The 20,033-nt window shown below is 41.2% G+C and overlaps 1 protein-coding gene across 3 annotated transcripts in view; it reads left to right on the plus strand.

Annotated features, from left to right (window-relative positions):
- The window catches only part of LOC137642592 (protogenin B-like), a 315,452-nt gene that overhangs the window by 185,316 nt on the left and 110,103 nt on the right, over positions 1–20,033 (plus strand). For all 3 annotated transcript variants that reach the window (XM_068375286.1, XM_068375285.1, XM_068375287.1), the window contains one exon: positions 8,104–8,234. In XM_068375286.1, coding sequence (XP_068231387.1) covers positions 8,104–8,234 — 131 coding nt within the window. The remainder of the gene's footprint in view (positions 1–8,103; positions 8,235–20,033) is intronic.

A 20,033-nucleotide genomic window follows, 5' to 3' on the forward strand; every position in this document is an offset into this window, starting at 1 on the left:
ACATTTGAATTTTATCTCCTATCGGTATTTACTAGCTTTAGCTTTCTTAATTGTATATGATATAGAAAAGTAGCCTTTTCTGTTTGCCGATGCAGTTTTTCCTATAGCATAGTTAAGAGGTAATTGTATAGAATTCAATGTTCCTTGAGTGGCAAACATACAACTATTAAAAACTAAATCATGTTCTTTATAGCAAATCTATTACTATACAAATGCCTTTATGTGTGTCATTTTATTTCCATGTATGCTCAAAGTATGAAAAATTAGTCTGTCATTTGCACATTTTAGCTTCCATGTCCCTTTACCACTAGAAAATGGTAATTCCGAACATTATCTGACCAGTATCGTATTTATATAGATAGGGAAGAGAGCAAGATTTTCTGTAAAGTTATGAATCTAAAAAATAAGTTATTTCTTTGAAATTGGTTCCATCACTTTATAGATATATGGGTAGCTATTTCAGCTAAAGGAATCCTGCTGCTACCCTTAGATTGAGCATTAGTGACTTGCAACTAGTGAATAACACAATGAATGTGTCTAGAAGTCAATGAGATTTAAGAACGGAGGAGTTGGGTAAGCGTTTAGTACCCTATTACTTGAATTTGGCTGTACTCCATGTCTGATTTAGCAATATACAGGTCAATAGCCTATCTACCCTGTTAGAGATCTGGCTAAAAGATCATGCAACTTGCTCACCCTTCTAGCTGAGGGTAAGTCCCATTTGTCAGCATCCTCAGGTTTGTAAAGTAAACAGATGAGATTTGCTCATGGCAGACAAACCTCAGGATTTAATTTTTTTAAAAGCTTAACATACACCAAATCTTGATTTTAAGTGCCTGAGTTAATGTCTCTATTGAAAAATTATTAAAAAAGTATTGAAGGATAGATCCTTAATTTATGTTAGGAAAATAGAAAATTCTGCTACTTGTGAAGTAGAGGTAGTGATTAGATCAATGTCCATTCTACTACAACAGTTACAGAAAACTGTCAACTGGCTTAGTATAGTCAAGCTGTAGGTTATTTTCCTGTAGTTAGCTATGGCAGTCTGATGCATCACTGCTGCATAGCCACCATGCTTGAAAAATGAGGAGAATGATGTACTGGTTGTATCTCCATAAGAGTAGTTGTTGAACAGCTTCTTCCAGTTTGGAAGGTTACTTAGGAGATCCAATAGAGGAGCAAAATGGTTGGTAGCTAAGCTTTCTGTGGCCAAAATGGGCCTATGAGAGCCATTTTAATGTTATTGAACTGATGCATTTTGCCTAGAATTGGCCTGATTAAGCAGGTTAGAAACATGTATACATCAAAATTGCCTTGTGGAACTACAAAGGCATCACTTGTCCATGTTGCTTAGTCTGGCAAAGATGAAGTAAAGTTTGGGTACTTGTGATTGTGGCTGATGGTAAATCACTCTATTAATGCTATTCTTTCCCACAACTTCCAATTTGTATTGTAGTCTTTAGGAGGAAAGGAGTAATTACCTGGATGTACATAGATCCACCTACTAAAGGTTTTGGTTGCAACATTGAAATCACGCTTGCATACACCAGGGCTCCGCAGTCAACTATGGTGGTGCCTTCAGTTCTGAGTTTGCCATGATAGTATTTTTTTTTTAACAATAATTTTAATCCCTGATTTGAAGGTGGGTTTTGAGGCTGTTGGGTTAGGCATTATGTTCTCAGTTCTAGAAAATTTATATGCAGGCCCATCTCTTGAGACCATTAACTTCAAACTTCTAAATATTATGAATGAACTCCCCAGCCTCCCTTTTAAGTTTTCATGAACAGAAATAGGTTAGGAACAGGAAGAGAAAGTAGAACTTTAGGTTCCTCATTTCTTTTAGAGGGATTAACTGTACAGTTGTCTTGTTGATCGTAGTTAGACCATTGTCAGATCAGTTCCAATTGCAGATGACAATGATTGTCTGTCCTTTTTTTGCCATGGAACTTAGCAGAAAATGTCTTCATATGTAAACAACTTGCAGAGAACCTGTTTGCCTTCCTGGTGATGAGTACAACTTGCACAGTTTATAACACACAATTTTTTAGGTAACTAAGGTGGCTTTGAAGTTCCACTGAAGAGAACATCATGATCAGCCAGTTGTCGACATTTTTCAACAATTTGATATTTCTCCTATAGGGTCCAAGGGTAACTTGTACCATTACTCAAGTAAAACTTGTGAGGCTGTTAAACAAGGATAGTTGAATTTGAAATTCCATCCTTCCCAAATAAACTGCTTAAGTATTATGGAATACCTATGAATCAAAGTTTGAGAATATTCATCATTTAGGTTCAAGGAATGCTGTAAGTCACTCTTTCAAGTTTACTAATGGTATTAATTGTAGATAGCTGTTCGGCAAACTGTGGTTAATGATGGGTCTCCATCCTCCTAAACCTTTGGGGATTACAAATAACTGTTAAATTCCCTTAAGTTGCTAGTCATCTTCGCTATACATCATTCCACTTTCAGTCCCGGTTCATTGTCCATGGCAAGAATAAATTTTTTTCAGTTACTTGTACATAGCACAAATAGACTAGGATCTGTAATTGGTGGAACCCATTTCTTTAAAATGGACAACCAAGTATTCTTTCAAGGTTTGTATTACTCTTGTCTCAAACCGATAGTTCCAACATTTCTAAAGAAAGTCATGATTGGAAGTGGATTTTAATTTTGGTTGTGTAAATAATGATTTATGTAACAATTATAAGGGGATTTCTGGCTAGTTTTAGTTCCTTTATCAGAAAAAAAGTTGAGCATGAACTTCTTTTTGGGTCACAGATCAGGAAGAAATATAAGTACTGCATAGGCTTCCTAGATGAGTTGACAGGGGACCTATATGATTGTTTTTTCATTGAGTTGGAGGAATATGTAAACCTATAAAAGTTGCTGTGGTTATTGCTACTGTGGGAATGGTGAGACCAAGGTGTAGTGGTTCAAAGTGATATCATGGTTGAGTGATTAGTACAGCTAAATGATAGCTCATGGCAACTCTGGGTTGATGGGATCTACCTTCACAGTTATCTTTTTAACCATCTGGCTAAGAAAGTTCTGATTATTTATATGAGCTGTCATTTCAGGCTCTAAATATCAGAGGATTAAAGTAAATTGAACAAGACGCAGTCTTGAACCCTTAATCCTGAATTTTCTCTTTGAAATTGAGGATATCATCCTAAATTTTCTTTGATGTTGCCGAGGTTAATATCCAATTATATTTCAGAGCTTAATTAAGATTTTCAGGCATAAGGGAAGTTTTTGGCTCAGCTTCCAGATCTTTCAAAACTGATGTGTCCCCACCAAGAGAAGCTCAATGTGTGGAAAATGGAGATTTCTGCCATCTCTAGATGCATAATCTCACAAACCTAATCTGAGTTTTCATTAAAAAAAACCATGTCTTGAATAATGTCAATATGGTAATATTTAATTTCTGGAAGAGCACAAATCTCAAGATCTTTTATTGTGTTTTGTCTTTGTGTCCCTTAAATTACCTCTAAAAACTCTAAATTAGTATGGGAAAAATTAACCCCTGCCTGTTTGGTGAATTGTCAAAACTGCCAGCAGATGTGGAATGTACTCTTTTCTGAACAAGATAAGTGTTATCTAAGGATGAAAACTCAAGGATCTATATTAAAGTATTGGATTGTAAAGCAGTTTTTACCTTGCAAAACAAAGTACCCGGTGAGAAGGTTTGATATTACTATTGACTGATGCAGTGACAGCTAAAATCATGATAGCCATATCTGTTCAATACACTAAAGCTGCAGGTGCTCGGTCTGTGCAGGTGCTACTGAAGCATGTTGTGTACATTGCTTTGTGATAAAATCAAAGCAGTAAGTGTTTGGTATAAGGTAGGTGGTGTAAATGTGCCAGACAAGTCAAGGTATTTGCTTACAGCAAGTTTACATTTGTCATAAATACAGACCTTAGCTCTTGGTTGGAAGACAGCATGTTCTCAAAGGGTCAGGGCTAGACGTAGAAAATGAAACTCGTAGCTCTTTTGTTCACAAAATTCTTTGGTTTTAGTTTTCCATGACCACTCCAGACCTTTCGAGTCTGTGCGGTGTCCTCACCAAGATAAAGTGCTTTTTTATTTAAAGTGATGGAGAAAACCCCCAGCCTGAATTAATTAATTGTGAAGGTCTCCTACTTTGGTTTAGAAAAGGACCAAACCAGTGACCTGCCTTAACCTGCCTTTCCTGCTTTCTTCCTTTCCTGGCGTGTCATCATCATCATCATCCCCACTATAAACAACTAGCCTAGTCTCTGGGTTTTCCCCTGAACTAAGATTAGTTTCATTTACAATTTGAACTTGAAACATTTCTACAAGAGGAACAGTGAGACAGACACACTCCTCACAATGGGATTTAAATCACAGTACTTTCCCCATGCAGTGATTGCTAACTAATCCTGAGAAAGATAGTTGAAAGTTTAATAAAACTTATCACCTCTGTAAGAAAGGATGTACATCAAACTATTATGTAAATGTTGATAAAACAAGCTATTGGAGAAGAAGCAGTATAAAAATATGCTGAGCATATATATATATAGGAAATATTGTTATTAAAATTAAATTTTTTTACCTGTGGAAGAAACCCAAGGGACCTAACATATCAGCCTGAGGAAGTTTTTGTCGCCTTCCTCCCCCCATAGGTGTATTGAAAGCAGATTGGGAGAGGAGCTGAAATTAAGCCTTCTGAGATAAAAAGTATTGGCCGTATGCCTTTTAACAAGGAACATCCTATTCTTTGTTTGTGGCAGAGGGAGTTTCTTCTACTTCTTAGTAACAGAAATGTTGGGTGCTCTTGCATAATTCTTGGCTGTGTCCACCAAGGATTGAGAAAAGAAGTCCTTGCAGAAAGGATTATTATAGAGAAACTCCTCTTTATCTACCTTTTCTGAATCACATACCACAAAAACATGGTATATTATGTCAACTTTATTTTGGGCAAAGTTCTGAAGTTCTGCAATACCTCAAAGCAGGGCTTAACCAGGAACTGTAATATAGCTGTTCAGACATTTTATGATCCCACAAGGGGAACTGCAGCTTCCAAACAGAGGTAGACAGAAACTAGTGAAAAAAAATTGCCTGCTGATTGTTAAATTTTGCTCTTGTCTGTTTTTGAGGGCTTGAGAAAGCCACCTCTCAGTTAATGTGCACCCACCCTTAGCATGAAGCCTGGTAGAAAAACTTCATGAAATCCTTGCAGTTCAATGAAGCCTTAAAACCATTTTTGGGTATACCCCTATATGGGCAATAAATTCTCTGGGGAGGTTCTGCAGATTCCTCAGAGATCTGATACCCATCTTTACCACCACAGACTCCTCCTGTCACCAATCTTGTTACTGAAAAATACAAGCTTAAAAAGGAAAGCTCCTTTTGATTTTCCTTAGTAGCTTGAATGCCTGAAGGCACAGGCATAGCAGGACCCTGAATAAGACCAGAGGGAAAGTTGTCAGGGTAAGGGCTCTCAAGGAGCTGGTGAGTTTCTTGGAAGAACTGCCCAAGAGGGAGCAATCTGAAGCCTCAACTATCTGTGCAATTGAGGAGGGGTCCACAGGGAACACTAGCTGACCATGCTCAGAAGGGATGGTAGCCTGTTGAGAGGTAGGATGGGTCGAAACCATACTATGGAGCAAACCAAATGATGCCTTCCAGAGGCATCTAAATTTTCCAATGTGAAACCCTGGAGTAAGACTGCCTCCTCTTCTGAGTCTAGATTGTCTTCTAACCCAAAATCTTCCAGTTGGGCGGGGAGATACTCCATTACTCTCCTGTAACCAAATCCACATACTGGTGAGATAGATAGACACTTACACAATAAGTATAGGCTTCATGAATATATGTATGTTCAATTGCAGCTATATACACAATAGCCTTTGGCCGATTTGAACTTAAAATTTAAAATGTACCTTTTCTCTATCTTCTCGTACCAAAAATTTTGCTAAATTATAATGTATACCATATATAAAAATGGATTTGATAAATCTATTCCATGTTAAAGCTAACCTGGCTTAGGCTAAGCTACAAAATTCATATGAATATTTGATAAAAAAGTTTATTTTTTACAAAAACATGGTGAAGTAGGACTCGCCTAACATAAGTTTCACCACAGGATTGGAAGCAGCAGTTAATGGATGTCATACGCGCAATAGCCGTTGCTAGTCGACCAAGATAAAGGTTAAGCAGGGATTTAAAAACCTCCTCACATACTAAATTAATTAGATAGATTGTATGCTTATTAACAGTTCAGTACTTAACTTCAAAGTTGAGGCAGATCTGTAGCAGTTTTGTTACAATTTTGGCAAAATTGAGAGGTCATGGCAATTTTCGGGCAATCATAACAGTCGATGAGAAAAAGATTGCTTATAGTGGTAAATGAATGCCCATGTACAGTACCGTTACTGTTTTCTTTGCAAGTAGTAATGGTTTTTATTAAGATTGCATATGGTGGTAAAAGAATGCCCATGTACCGTTGCTGCCCTCTTCGTGAGTAGTAATGGTTCTCATTGAGTGACATATAGTTTGCTTGTAGATGAATTTAGCATAGGAGAAGCTGTGATGGGGCCGAGAGAGTCTTACCCCTCCTTTATGAATACTGAATCTGTGCTGTGTTGATTTTTGGCCCATGATCAGGGAAGATGATGTTTCTTAGGTATATCCTGTGATATTGAATTCCTTGTTCTAGCATTTATAAGGAAGTTCTTGAAGACCACATTTCTCCTTGTCCCTAAAAATTGGCATTTACAATAGAAGTATAATTATAAAAACAGGAGACTTACAGTCATCATCAACACCACTAAGAGACCTGGAAAATTTCAAGTACTGTAAGTGATAATTATTACATTTAATTTAATGTCAAAGTTTTCATGATAAAGCCAGTAATATCACTGCAATAAAGGAAATGTTGGATTTGTATGGCTGGGAAGACCAGAGAGAGGAAAAATTATGAATGTGAAAATGTCATGTTCTTGAGAGCAATGTAAAGTTTTGTTGCTTAGTAGAGTGACTTGGTATCCTGGATATTATTTTCACTACTACTACTACTACTACTACTACTACTACTAGCTAAGCTACAATCCAAATTTGAAAAACAAGATACAAGCCCTGGGCCTCTAAGAGGGAAAATAGCCCTGTGAGGAAAAGAAATAAGTAAACAAATAGAAGAATGTGCTTGAGTGACCCTCAAGCAAGAGAACTTTAACTCAAGATAGTGGACGACCATGGTGCGGAGACTGGCACTACCCAAGACATGAGAACAAAGGTTTTATTTTGGAGCGTCCTTCTCCTAGAAGAACTGCTTACCATGGCTAAATAGGCTCTCCTACCCAACCAGGTGGAAAGTAGCCACAGAATGATTGCAGTGCAGTGGTTACCCCCTCCAGGGAAGAATTTTTCTGTTATAGTGTTGTTGGGTTTATGAGGGGAGAGGAGAATATGTAAACATTAGGCCAAACTATCCAGTGTATGTTTAGGCAAAAGAAAATTGAGCTGTAACTAGAGAGGGATCCAATGTAGTAATATCTGGCCAGTCAAAGGACTCAATAACTCTGTAGTGATAGTATTTCAGTGGTTGACTGGTGCCTTGGCTATGCTGGATTCTTCTTATCATGAGTGCATTAATAATGTTTAGAAAGGAGCTGACACACCTAAAGGCATTTTATAAGTGATGGGATTTTAGGGTCATAATGAATATTGGTTGCAAGACTTGTTTATAGATGGTTACACCAATACAATTTTCTTGTTGATAGACGATTAGGCCAAGTAAGTTCTATGTGTAAAAAAATGCGAAATGTATTTGTAAACTGTTTGTGCAGTACTTGGAGTCCTTATGAAGAGATAGACTGGCTAGTAGAAGAATTGTAAAGTTTATATGGCTTTTAACTAGTTTATCCAACTTTCTGATATCGAAGTTAATAGGAACTTGAGTGGTGACATGAATTGTATAGTATTTTAAGAGAATATTTATAGTAACCTAAGACTTTTATGTCGTGTATTTCAAGCTTATTATTAGTGTTAACAATAAAATTTTATATGCAAAAAATATTCAGTTAAAGTAAAGTGTCCGTGCAAAGTAACATATTTATTTGGTTTTATCTATTTACAGTGATATAACAGAGACAACCATAACAGGTTTGAAACCTTTTAGTACATATGAGTTTAGTGTTCGTGCACAGGAGTCAGAAAAGATTTTCAGTGCTTTCAGTCCTCCAGTGCAGGCAACAACCATGGATAATCGTAAGTACTTTTCTTTTGACAACCATTACAAACAAAAAATTTTGGCTCTTTACTTTGTAAATTACATAATTATAAGCCTTCTAAATTAGATGATTCATCAAATTACATACCCGTACAACAGACAAATGTCTTATTCTATTTTACATGTACTTGAAAGTTTGAAAATTAAGATTAGTTGAAGGCTTAGTCCCTATGATAGAAAAATTACCAAGTCTCTCTTATGTAGAGCACACAAACTCATGCTCAAGTCTGGCCCTTCCATCTTTTGTAAGTGTATGTGATTTTCTTAACCCTGTTTAATAACCCTGAGGCCTTTTAAAATAAGTATGTAATTTCCATTTTATTATGCAGAAAGATATTGATTTCAGTGGTCTCTCATTTTATTAATGGTTAGGAAGTCTCTTCAATTCTAAACATTCAAAGAAATTGCTGTTTCAACAGCAATAAGTGTTCAATTTATTATTTTCTAGGTTTCTGATGGCCCTTAGTACCTAATATTGGCAGGTCACACATAATACTGTATTCTTAAAGTTCATTGGTAAAAAAAATATTTCTGGGCTCGAACCTGTGCCGCCCAGTGAATAAGCTCCATTTAAGCACTTATTCTTAGGTAATTTACTGCTAAATATACCAGAGAAAAAATGTAAAGGAGTGCTAGGTTAACTAGCTCGCTCACCTATTGGTGTCGGTATAAAATTGGGCGTATAGTCCAGAGGTCCCGCACTATTTAGATTAATCCACGACAGAGAACCCCAATAGAGGAGAGCCGTTCAACCTCACTCGGTACTACTACAATGCATCCGCTCAGAACCCAACTCCGTTTAGCACGACTTGTGCAGTAACCCGCATTTTTCAAGTGCTCTCGATTTTTGGATATTTTCTAGTGAATTATGGCTTCTTCGTCGGTTTCCCAGGAGACACCGTCCAAGTTAAGTACCAAGCTGGGTTTTACTGTGTTTTGAGCAACCTAGATCGTTTAATATTTATATTATAGGAGTTTATTCTCTTCGTTCATACCGATCTTGCTTGATTTCACTACAGTTGGTACTCCTGTTTTTGAGAGCTTTTAATTTTCACTTGCGGTGTTACTATGTGTTTTATTTTTATTATCAAATATTATTTGTTATTGTGAATATTCATTATTTAGCGTTTAGAATCCTCGTGGTTCAATTTTTGGGCCGATATCATTTACGTATCGCTATGGCTGCCGACCGTGCTAAGGCGGCAATGTTATTTTAGCCATCAGGTGTGTCTTTTGCGATTTAATTATTTATGTTGCATGCCTTGCCCAAAAATTTTCTATGTGTTTATTCATATATTTAACGCTTTTATTATTATTATAATGAATATTTGTGCCATTACTCCGTTTGATCTGTCTGTTGGGGATCGTCAGTTGGTAGCCCTGCTGCCTCGTATCACGTGATCCTCCCCCACGCTCCCCCTCTAGCTAGGTGGGAGGCTAGGCTTCTCCCCCCTCCACTAAGGGACCGTTGCCTTCCCTCCTTTTAGAGGGGGTAGTTAAGTGTTTATGGACTTTGTCCTCCGGGTGGCCCGGCGGTTTAGTCTCTGTCTAGTCTGGTTGGCCACCGGTCTACAGAGTTGTATCCCGGTGTACCCTATTTTATATTCACTTTTCATTCTGGCTTATGTTATACGAAACCCTCCGGGTTCGATTGGCAGTTCTTAGTTACAGTTCCGCCCCCCTATTATTTTATAACATTTCCTATGATGATTATATATGACAGATCACTACCCCGGAGTCCCTAAAGGAATTGGTATTGAATATACCTTTATTTCCCGGCCCGGGGTCTACCCCACCCCGGGAAATCAGACACTATGTGTCTTAATTCCTTGTTTTTGCATCCTTTTTTATGCTCCCGGCTTGACCGGAATGGATGGCTATACTTTAGTTTCAAGTTAGACTTATGTTTAGGCCCGGGACCCCCGGTCCCGCCCCTATGTAAGAATATTATAGTTAAGCTCTAACCTTGCGTTAGACCTATGTTAGGCCCGGGTCCTCCGGACCCGCCCCTAAAAAAAAAAAAAAAAAAAAAAAAAAAAAAAAAAAAAAAAAATTATTTTATTTTTTACAGTCTAATCTTGTGTTAGACCTATGTTAGGCCCTACTTAAAAGAATAGTACAGTTAAACTCTATTCTTGTGTTAGACCTATGTTAGGCCACTTATAGAATAGTACAGTTAGGCTCTAATCTTGTGTTAGACCTATGTTAGGCCCGGGTCCTCCAGACCCGCCCCTAATTAAGAGAATTACAGTTTCTCATATACTATTCTTTTTACAGATGGTGCATTGTCTGACGCCGGCCTGTGCAGCTGTTCTGCACCAGCCTTGTGGCCACTCCGTCTGCCGATCTCACGCCCCTTGTGGGGTTCAACTGGAAGACGTTGTGGTATGGCACCCGGATAACTGTGTGATTTGCTTCGACCTCATCACTACCCTTGGTTCTGACTCGGTGAGTCCCGTTGGCTATATTGCCTTCTTATTTTATTTACTATTAGTAAGATATCTATGGTCTTGAAGGACCATTGGGAGTTTCCCTTTTATAATTCCCACTATTATTTCAGGCATCCCCGGAGCAAAAGTCTGCGGCTCGGGCCACACTGAAGGTGTGGGTTGGTGGTTTTGCCCGGAATGTAAAGTCTAAGCGGCCGTACGTCCTATCTGAGGACTACTGCACCATGGTTTACCCCAACGCCAAGTCTTCAGCTGCTGTGGCTAGGCATGTGGCAGCTCCCATCATTGCCCACATTGATGCCACTATAACGGGTCTCATCGACCCAGAGCAAGATCCATCGGACGCCCCCGGAGGTCTGGAGGACAATGTTGCCTCCATGAACCTGGACGTCGAACCAATGTTGCTAGACGAGCCGGATACAGGTAGGGTGGTAAGTGAGGCAGGTGTGTCCGGCGCTGAGATTCCTATCCTCAGCCCCGCTCTTTCTTCTTCTTCTGATCGCTCTTCCTTTCTTGGATTTTCTGGGGACCGTGATTCGTCTCAACGTTCATACCCGGTTCCCCCTAAGGATAAGTCTACTTCAAGGACCTTACCCAAAGCTCGCAAGCCTCACAAGACTTCTCATGGCTCTAAACATGGTACGAACCCGTCTTCAAAGACCTCTGGTTCCTCCTCTAAGTCTCACGACCCGGGAGTTCCTTCCGCCCCTCCTGCTGCTAGCCCGGGCCTTTCCGAATCAGCTATGCTTCGCATCGTGTCGGAGATGCAGGAAAAGTTGGTTTCGGAGATGCAGTCGAGGATGGACACGATGTTCTCTAACTTCGGTCAGAGAATTGGGGCTTTAGAGCAAGGAGCTCCGGAGAGAGTCCAAAGCTCTCTCATACCGGATGCCTCTAAGCTCCCGCCGTTTGCCAAGAACAACCCCTGGCGGATGGCTCTTCATTCCCCGTTCTCAGACGGAATGTTGACTCTGGAGGGCCTTAGCACTCGCCCTCTAGAGGACTTTGAATTCTTTCCTCCGGGTCTGGCATTTCCATTTCATGGTTATGCCAGACTTACCGAGGAAGCTTTAGTCCGATTAGACAAGGTCCCCAAAGAGACGGTCATCTTCCCGAAGGAGCAAGCCCAATCTGTTTGGGCCAGATTTTTGAATGACATCGGCTGCACTAACACCATGCTGACGCCTCATAAAAGCTCCTTTACGATGTTCTTAATGGACAAGAACACCTTGACTCCATGCGTCAATAAGGTGGCAGAGCTTGCCTTTCAATATGCTCTAGAGGAGAAGCCCTTGCCTCCCATCCGAGAGGTGGATCCAATCTCCCTCCTTCTTCCCTCAGGTATTGAGTGTTGGGACAACGTCCATACCACCTTTACCTCCGGCAAGCTTGCAGCAGACTGTGCCTCAGTCTTGTTTAGTGAGAAGCTTCCCCGTCTCCCGGAATCTCTCATTAAACAGGAATATGATTCCCGCCTACGTGTGGGCCGTACTCTAAACCTGGCCACATCCACGGAGTCGATAGCCTTGACTTACGATACGGAGAGTATTTTTAAGTCTCTCAACAAGGCTACGCTACAGTCGTTATATTATGACTTATATGACTTTGCTACTGCTAAACGCAGATGTCGCAAGCATGTTCTAGCTGAGGCGACGATTAGGCATGAACCTAATAAACTCATCCGGTCCTCCTGTTGGGGTTCAAATCTCTTCCCCGAGGATCTCGTAGAGGAAGTCTTGGCGGAGGCCACTAGGGTTAATCAGAGCCTTAAAGCCCGTTGGGGTTTGACCCCTAAACGCAAGTATGACCCCGCAAATTATCAAGCCCGGGGTAGGAAGAAGCTTAGACCATATACCTCCACCCAGTTCAGGCAACAACAGAGTGCTTCATCCAACTTCCGGCTGCCTCTTCCTCCATCTTCTGTTGCCCCTGCACAGCCTTCCACCTCTCGGGCTCCTTCGGATGACTATGTCACCGTTCTGCTACCTAAGAGCCAGCTTTCTGGTGCCTCCGCCACTTCCCCTGCCTTTAACCAGTCCTACGAGGCTCATAGCTCTTCCCAGAGTTATGGTAGAGGTAGAGGCTACCACCGTGGCTCTAACCAGAACAAAGGCAGGGGAAGAGCCTTTCGCAGAGGAAAGAACTTCCGAGGCGGACGTGGAGGCAACTCCTCAAACCAATACTGAGGTGCAGCAGGTAGGGGGGAGGCTCTATGCCTTCCGCAACAAATGGAGGTTCAGTCCCTGGGCGTTCAGTATCATCTCCAAGGGACTAGGGTGGAGTTGGATTCAAGGACCTCCTCCTCCGAACAAATTTCGTCAACATTCCACTCCGGACCTGGTCGAATTTGTCCAGGAACTTTTACAAAAGAATGCCATACAAGAAACGAAACATCTGAAGTTTCAAGGTCGGCTGTTCAGTGTCCCGAAGAAGGATTCAGACAAGAGAAGAGTGATTCTAGATCTATCCCTTCTCAACTTGTCCATTCAATGCGACAAGTTTCGAATGCTTACCGTCTCGCAGGTGCGGACCTTACTTCCCCGTGGGGCCGTCACCACCTCTATCGATCTTACAGACGCCTACTATCACGTCCCGATAGCGAGACACTTCCGTCCGTACCTAGGCTTTCGCTTAGGGGACAAAAGTTACTCCTTCAAGGTGATGCCTTTCGGGCTCAACATTGCCCCAAGGATCTTCACAAAGCTAGCAGAAGTCGCTGTTCAGGAACTCAGGAATCAAGGGATTCAAGTAGTAGCCTATCTGGACGACTGGCTCATTTGGTCAGACACCTCCCAAAATTGCCTAAAAGCCACTCACAAAGTCATCCATTATCTTCAATCTCTAGGCTTCCAGATCAACTTCAAGAAGTCCCGTCTTCTTCCAAAATCGAAGTTCCAATGGCTCGGCCTGCAATGGGATCTTATATCTCATACTCTGTGTCTTCCCAGACCCAAGAGGTTAGAGATTGCAAGAAACACCAAACGCTTTCTCAAAGACAAAGTAAGTTCCAGACGGCTTCAAGAGAAGATTCTGGGGTCCCTTCAGTTTGCCTCAGTGACGGATCTTCTTCTGAAGGCAAAATTGAAAGATATCAATCGTGTCTGGCGTTCGAGGGCGAACCGGAAGCTCCGGGACAGGAAAGTCCGCCTTCCTCCCATTCTACGGGAAAGACTTCTTCCTTGGACAAGAGCAAACAGTCTGTCAAAGTCAGTTCCCCTTCGATTTCCGCCCCCGGAATTAATCATTCACACAGACGCATCCCTATCAGGTTGGGGCGGCTATTCTCAGCTCAAGAAAGTTCAAGGTCTTTGGACTCCCTTGTTCCGCCATTTTCACATCAATGTGCTAGAGGCCATGGCAGTTCTTCTAACCCTGAAACGTCTCGCTCTTCCCAAGAAACAACACCTTCGTCTGGTCCTCGACAGCGAAGTGGTGGTCCGCTGCCTCAACAGAGGCGGGTCAAAGTCAGGGCCTCTGAACCATGTTCTAGTAGCCATATTCTCCCTAGCAGCCTCGAACCGTTGGCATCTTTCAGCTGTCCACCTGGCGGGAGTCCGGAATGTAGTGGCAGACGCCTTGTCCCGGACCTCCCCTCTAGAATCGGAATGGTCACTCGATCTAAAGTCATTTCGGTGGATTCTCTCTCAGGTTCCCGGTCTCCAAGTGGACCTCTTCGCCACGGAATCCAACCACAAATTGAGAGTATATGTGGCTCCCAATCTAGACCCTCAGGCTTACGCCACAGACGCCATGTCACAGAATTGGGACAACTGGGAAAAGATTTATCTCTTTCCCCCGGTGAATCTTTTGCTGAAAGTTCTAGACAAACTGAGATCCTTCAAGGGACAAGTAGCCTTGGTCGCACCCAACTGGCCCAAGAGCAACTGGTATCCTCTCCTGCGGGAGTTGAGACTATACCCTCACCCGATACCCAATCCGGTTCTGTCTCAGATAGTACAAACACGCGTTGTGTACGCTTTCTCAAACATTCAGAGCGCCCTAACTTTATGGACTTTATGAAGTTTGCGGCTATGCATGGTGCCAATATTGATCCTCAAAACACCTTGTTCCTAGAATCAGATAAACGGGATTCCACCATCCGTCAGTATGACTCTGCAGTTAAAAAGTTGGCAAAATTTTTAATAGACTCAGACGTGAACTGTATGAACTTGAACCTTACAGTCACTTTCTTTAGATCTTTATTAGAATCAGGTCTGGCAGCCAATACTATCACCACTATTAAATCGGCTCTGAAAAAGATCTTCCTAGTGGGTTTTAACATAGACTTAACCGACTCTTTGTTAGCTTCAATTCCGAAAGCTTGTGCCAGACTGAAACCGGTTACTCGTCCTACCCCGGTGACCTGGTTCCTTAATGACGTACTCAAATTGGCTTCTGATACCATTAACAGTTCTTGTGATTACATGCCCCTTCTCAGGAAAACACTTTTCCTAGTGAGCTTGGCTTCCGGGGCAAGAATTTCTGAATTGGCAGCCTTGTCGAGAGACCCGGGTCATATTGACTTTCTGCCTTCAGGAGAGGTCCTTCTTTCTCCTAACAAATTCTTTTTGGCTAAGAATGAAGACCCTCAAAACAGATGGACCTCCTGGAAAATTGTTCCCCTCACGCAAGATCCGTCGCTGTGCCCTGTCACTACTCTTAGGTCTTATCTATCCCGGACCTCCTCTAACTCCTCGGGGCCTCTATTCGTTAGAGAACAAGGCGGTACCATTACTATTAAAGGGATCAGGCAACAAATTTTGTATTTTATTAAACAAGCTAACCCTGACTCTTTTCCTCTTGCACATGATATCAGGGCGGTTGCCACCTCGGTGAACTTCTTTCACCACATGAATTTTACAGACCTTTCCAGGTATACAGGGTGGAAATCACCGTCAGTGTTCAAGAAACACTACCTTAAACATTTGGAAGCCCTAAAATTTTCTACAGTAGCCGCAGGGAGCGTAGTTACTCCCGAGTAACTCACAGGTTAATGCCTTGACTCTTTATCTCTCCCTCTTACCTGCCTCATTTATACCCTATTGTATTCGTTGGTCTCGCACCTGAATACTGTTATTATATTTGTAAATTTTATGCTCCTGAGTATCTGTATATATTATCACTCACGGCATTATTATACCTACCTTATTGGATTTATGTTCATATTTAAGATACCCTTATAATTGTTTTTTGGTACTCATCTCTGATTAAAGCATCCTGTATTTCTCTTACGCTTATGTTTTTTCCTTTATTTTGCAAGTTTGGTGACATTTTTCTCTTGTATAGATTCACTGGGCGGCACAGGTTCGAGCCCAGAAAAGGGATTTTGACGTAGGAAAAATCTATTTCTGGGCGAGGGACCTGTGCCGCCCAGTGAACCCTCCCAGCTCCTCTCCCTTGGAGTCCCCAAACTTTGGGTGCTAAGGAGTTGGGTTCTGAGCGGATGCATTGTAGTAGTACCGAGTGAGGTTGAACGGCTCTCCTCTATTGGGGTTCTCTGTCGTGGATTAATCTAAATAGTGCGGGACCTCTGGACTATACGCCCAATTTTATACCGACACCAATAGGTGAGCGAGCTAGTTAACCTAGCACTCCTTTACATTTTTTCTCTGGTATATTTAGCAGTAAATTACCTAAGAATAAGTGCTTAAATGGAGCTTATTCACTGGGCGGCACAGGTCCCTCGCCCAGAAATAGATTTTTCCTACGTCAAAATCCCTTTTTGGGTTTAAAAGGGATCTGGGCTGCATGCAGTATTGGCATGTGTGCTTTTTCAAAAAAAGTAATTATAAAAAAAGCAATTTTCTGCTTTTCATGTACTAACAGCATATATTGAATTGATATGATTGCTTTGTTGTGTGGCTTTCACCAATCTTCTATTTACAAATGAAGTTTGCATACGGTTTTATCCATTTATATGAGCAGAAGAATTTAGGTAATACAGTGAACCCTCGTTTATCGCGGTAGATAGGTTCCAGACCCGGCCGCGATAGGTGAAAATCCGCGAAGTAGTGACACCATATTTACCTATTTATTTAACATGTATATTCGGACTTTTAAAACCTTCCCTTGTACGTAGTACTGTTAACAAACTACCCTTTAATGTACAGAACACTTAATGCATGTACTACAGTATCCTAAACTAAAACAGGCACAAATATTAAAGGCGATTTTATATCATGCGATTCCTAAACACGCTAAAAAGCACGATAAAAAATGGCAACCAATGTTTTGTTTACGTTCATCTCTGATCATAATGAAGAAACAAACTCATTTAGTGTACACATATATGTATAGGTTAGTTTTTGCATCGATTATATTGATTATACAGTATGTTGATTTTGTTATTACCAATGTTTTACTTAATTTTTCTTAGGACTTCCAAATGAAATGTTTTTCTTTATGACGCCTCCTGAAACGACGGCGTCATAAAGTACTGTACGCTCAGTAAACAACCACGCTCAGAACAAAGAAGGCATTTAACGCGCATGATGAAAGTGATAAATAATGATATTTACAGTAAAAGCATTTACAAAATATGTTATTACAAATATAATTTACCGTATCTATATAAAATAATACAGTACATACTGTACGTAGCAAAGCAGGAAAACAATTTACGAGAGAGAGAGAGAGAGAGAGAGAGAGAGAGAGAGAGAGAGAGAGAGAGAGAGAGAGAGAGAGAGAGAGAGAGATTGTTTTACGTACGTAAATGTAAATTTAAAAAAAAAAAATATGATAGGTTACAACATGTAGACTTTTAAAACCTTCCCTTTAACTTAATGCATACAGTACTAAACTATAAAACAGGCACAAATATTAAAATGTTAGAATATTAAAGTAAAAAATATAGATTGTTACTGTACTCACCACGAAAGAAGTTCAAGAATAACTTGAATGATGATGGCGATGAATTTGCTGCACAGTAGAAATGATGATGATGAAGCTGATGATGTCTTCTACTGTGCAGCCAATGATAGTATTTTACGTCTCTTCAGACAGAGGTGTCTTTTCCTGGGACACCTCTTCAACTTCTTCAATTTCTTCCGAAGGCGTACTAGCAGGAGGAACTGGCTCTTTTTTGCAAGGCTGGAAGAACATTGTGATCGGAAGTTGCTGCCTCTGCTTCTTTTTTCGCTCTAAGAGCATCCTGTAGGGAGTCATGATGTCATCGACCTTGTTGGAGAATTCCATAGACCGAACCATATCCTCGTCCCACTCTTGCAACATTTCTTTCGCCTCCTTGATATGGTTGCAGAACTTGGCAAGCCGTTCTAGTGTTAAGCCCGTTTCTTCGACATTTTCTTGGGTCTCTTCCTGGGTTTCACTCTCTTCTTCGCTTGCCGATTTCGTCAGGTCTTCTAGGTCTGCGTCAGTTAGCGGCTGGGAATGGCAGTCCAACAACTCGTCGACGTCTTCAGTCGTCATGTCGCCAAACCCGTCACCTCCAATTATGGCAGCCAACTGCACAGATTTCCGTATTGCAGAGTGTTGAATCACAGCAGGTGTAAATCCCTCGTCGTCGTAAACAATCTGGGGCCACAACTTCTTCCAGCTCACATTCACGGTTGCAGGTTTCATCTCTTGCAGTGCCTTCTGAATATTTTTCAGGCACGTGGCTATGGTGTACTGCCGCCAGTACGCCTTCAAGTTAAAATCTTCATCCTCATCATCTTGGGCAGCATCCACACACGCAACGAGGTCCGCCAAGGTATTCTTCGTGTAGAGGGCCTTGAACGCCCTGATAACCCACTGGTCCATCGGTTGAATTAATGACGTGGTGTTGGGTGGCAGGAACTCAACCTGAACGCCCTCACGCGACAGGTCAGTTGCGTTTCCACCAGCGTTATCCATAAGGAGAAGGATCTTGAATGGCAAGCCCTTCTCTACAAGATATTCATTGACTTGCGGGATGAAACACTGGTGGAACCAGTTGGAGGTCAGCATCTTCGTAATCCATGCTTTTGGATTATGCATCCAGTACACGGGAAGGAGATTCTTGTTTTTATTTTTCAAAGCGCGAGGATTTTTCGACTTATATATAAGCCCCGGCTTTAGCAAAAATCCAGCAGCATTGCCACACATCACGAGGGTAACGCGATCCTTGAATGCGTTCAAGCCAGAGGCTTTGGCTTCCTCTTTGAACAGGAAAGTTCGCGACGGCATTCTCTTCCATATTAAAGACTTGTTCCGGCTTGTATCCACCTTCGGCAATAATATTCTTGAACGTCTGGTTCACGTAAGTTTCAGCAGCGGCAGTGTCAGCCGAAGCAGCCTCGCCATGCAGGGAAACGCTTTTCAGGGCGAAGTGTTTCTGAAACTTCGCGAACCATCCTTTGCTGGCGTAAAAACGTTTCTGAGGCTGGGAATCAGTGGATGTCCCTGGTTGAGGTTCATCTGCATCATCATCTTCTTCAGCATGGTTTCCGTCATCGTCTTGAGGTTCCTTTGCAGCAAAATTCTCATACAAGCTCAAAGCCTTTCTAATGTTCGCCTCGTCCTTCTTGATATAGCGAACGGTGGATTCGTTGATTCCAAAATGGCAGGCTGCGGACGCAAAACTTCTACCGTCTTTCAACATATCGAGAAGCGTCACCTTCTCAGCAATCGTCATCATCCTTCGGTGGCGTTTAGGCTCACTACCAGCCTTAGTAGAAGCAGAATGCTTGGGAGCCATTGTACAGTAGGATTTAACAGAAAGTTCAACAAAAAGTTCAACTTAAAACAGTCGCACACAGCACAGATTAAAGTTCACAAACTTAACAACATCTACTCAGCGATACAGCGTAAGAGAAAGTGGCCGCGAACAGAGGCTGGAAGCTGGAGATGCGGGCAAAACACCAATCACAGGCTAGATAACAAAACTTGAGTTCTGATTCGTCATCTATCAGCGCTTGAACCAATCACAACCCGTCTTATATGATGCGTAGGTTACCAATTCAAAGTACAAGATACCCCGCGTATACTGTACGTACAGTATTAATAATAATAATAATAAATAATGATAATAATACAGTAATAATAATAATAATAATGATAATAATAATAACAATAATAATTTTATTAACAACAACAACAATAATAATAATAATAATAATAACAATAATAATAATAGCTTTACGTATGCTATTTTATGTTTTTGTTGTAGGATGTGTGTGTGTGTGTGTCTCTCTCTCTCTCTCTCTCTCTCTCTCTCTCTCTCTCTCTCTCTCTCTCTCTCTCTCTCTCTCTCTCGTACGCTTATTCGAAATGTGATTTTTGCAACAAAGAATATTATTGGATGCAGTATTACGTACGTATACATACAAAAGATTCATGGAAAAGAAG

The sequence above is a fragment of the Palaemon carinicauda genome, chromosome 6, assembly GCF_036898095.1.
Source record: "Palaemon carinicauda isolate YSFRI2023 chromosome 6, ASM3689809v2, whole genome shotgun sequence".
Lineage (NCBI taxonomy): Eukaryota > Metazoa > Arthropoda > Malacostraca > Decapoda > Palaemonidae > Palaemon > Palaemon carinicauda.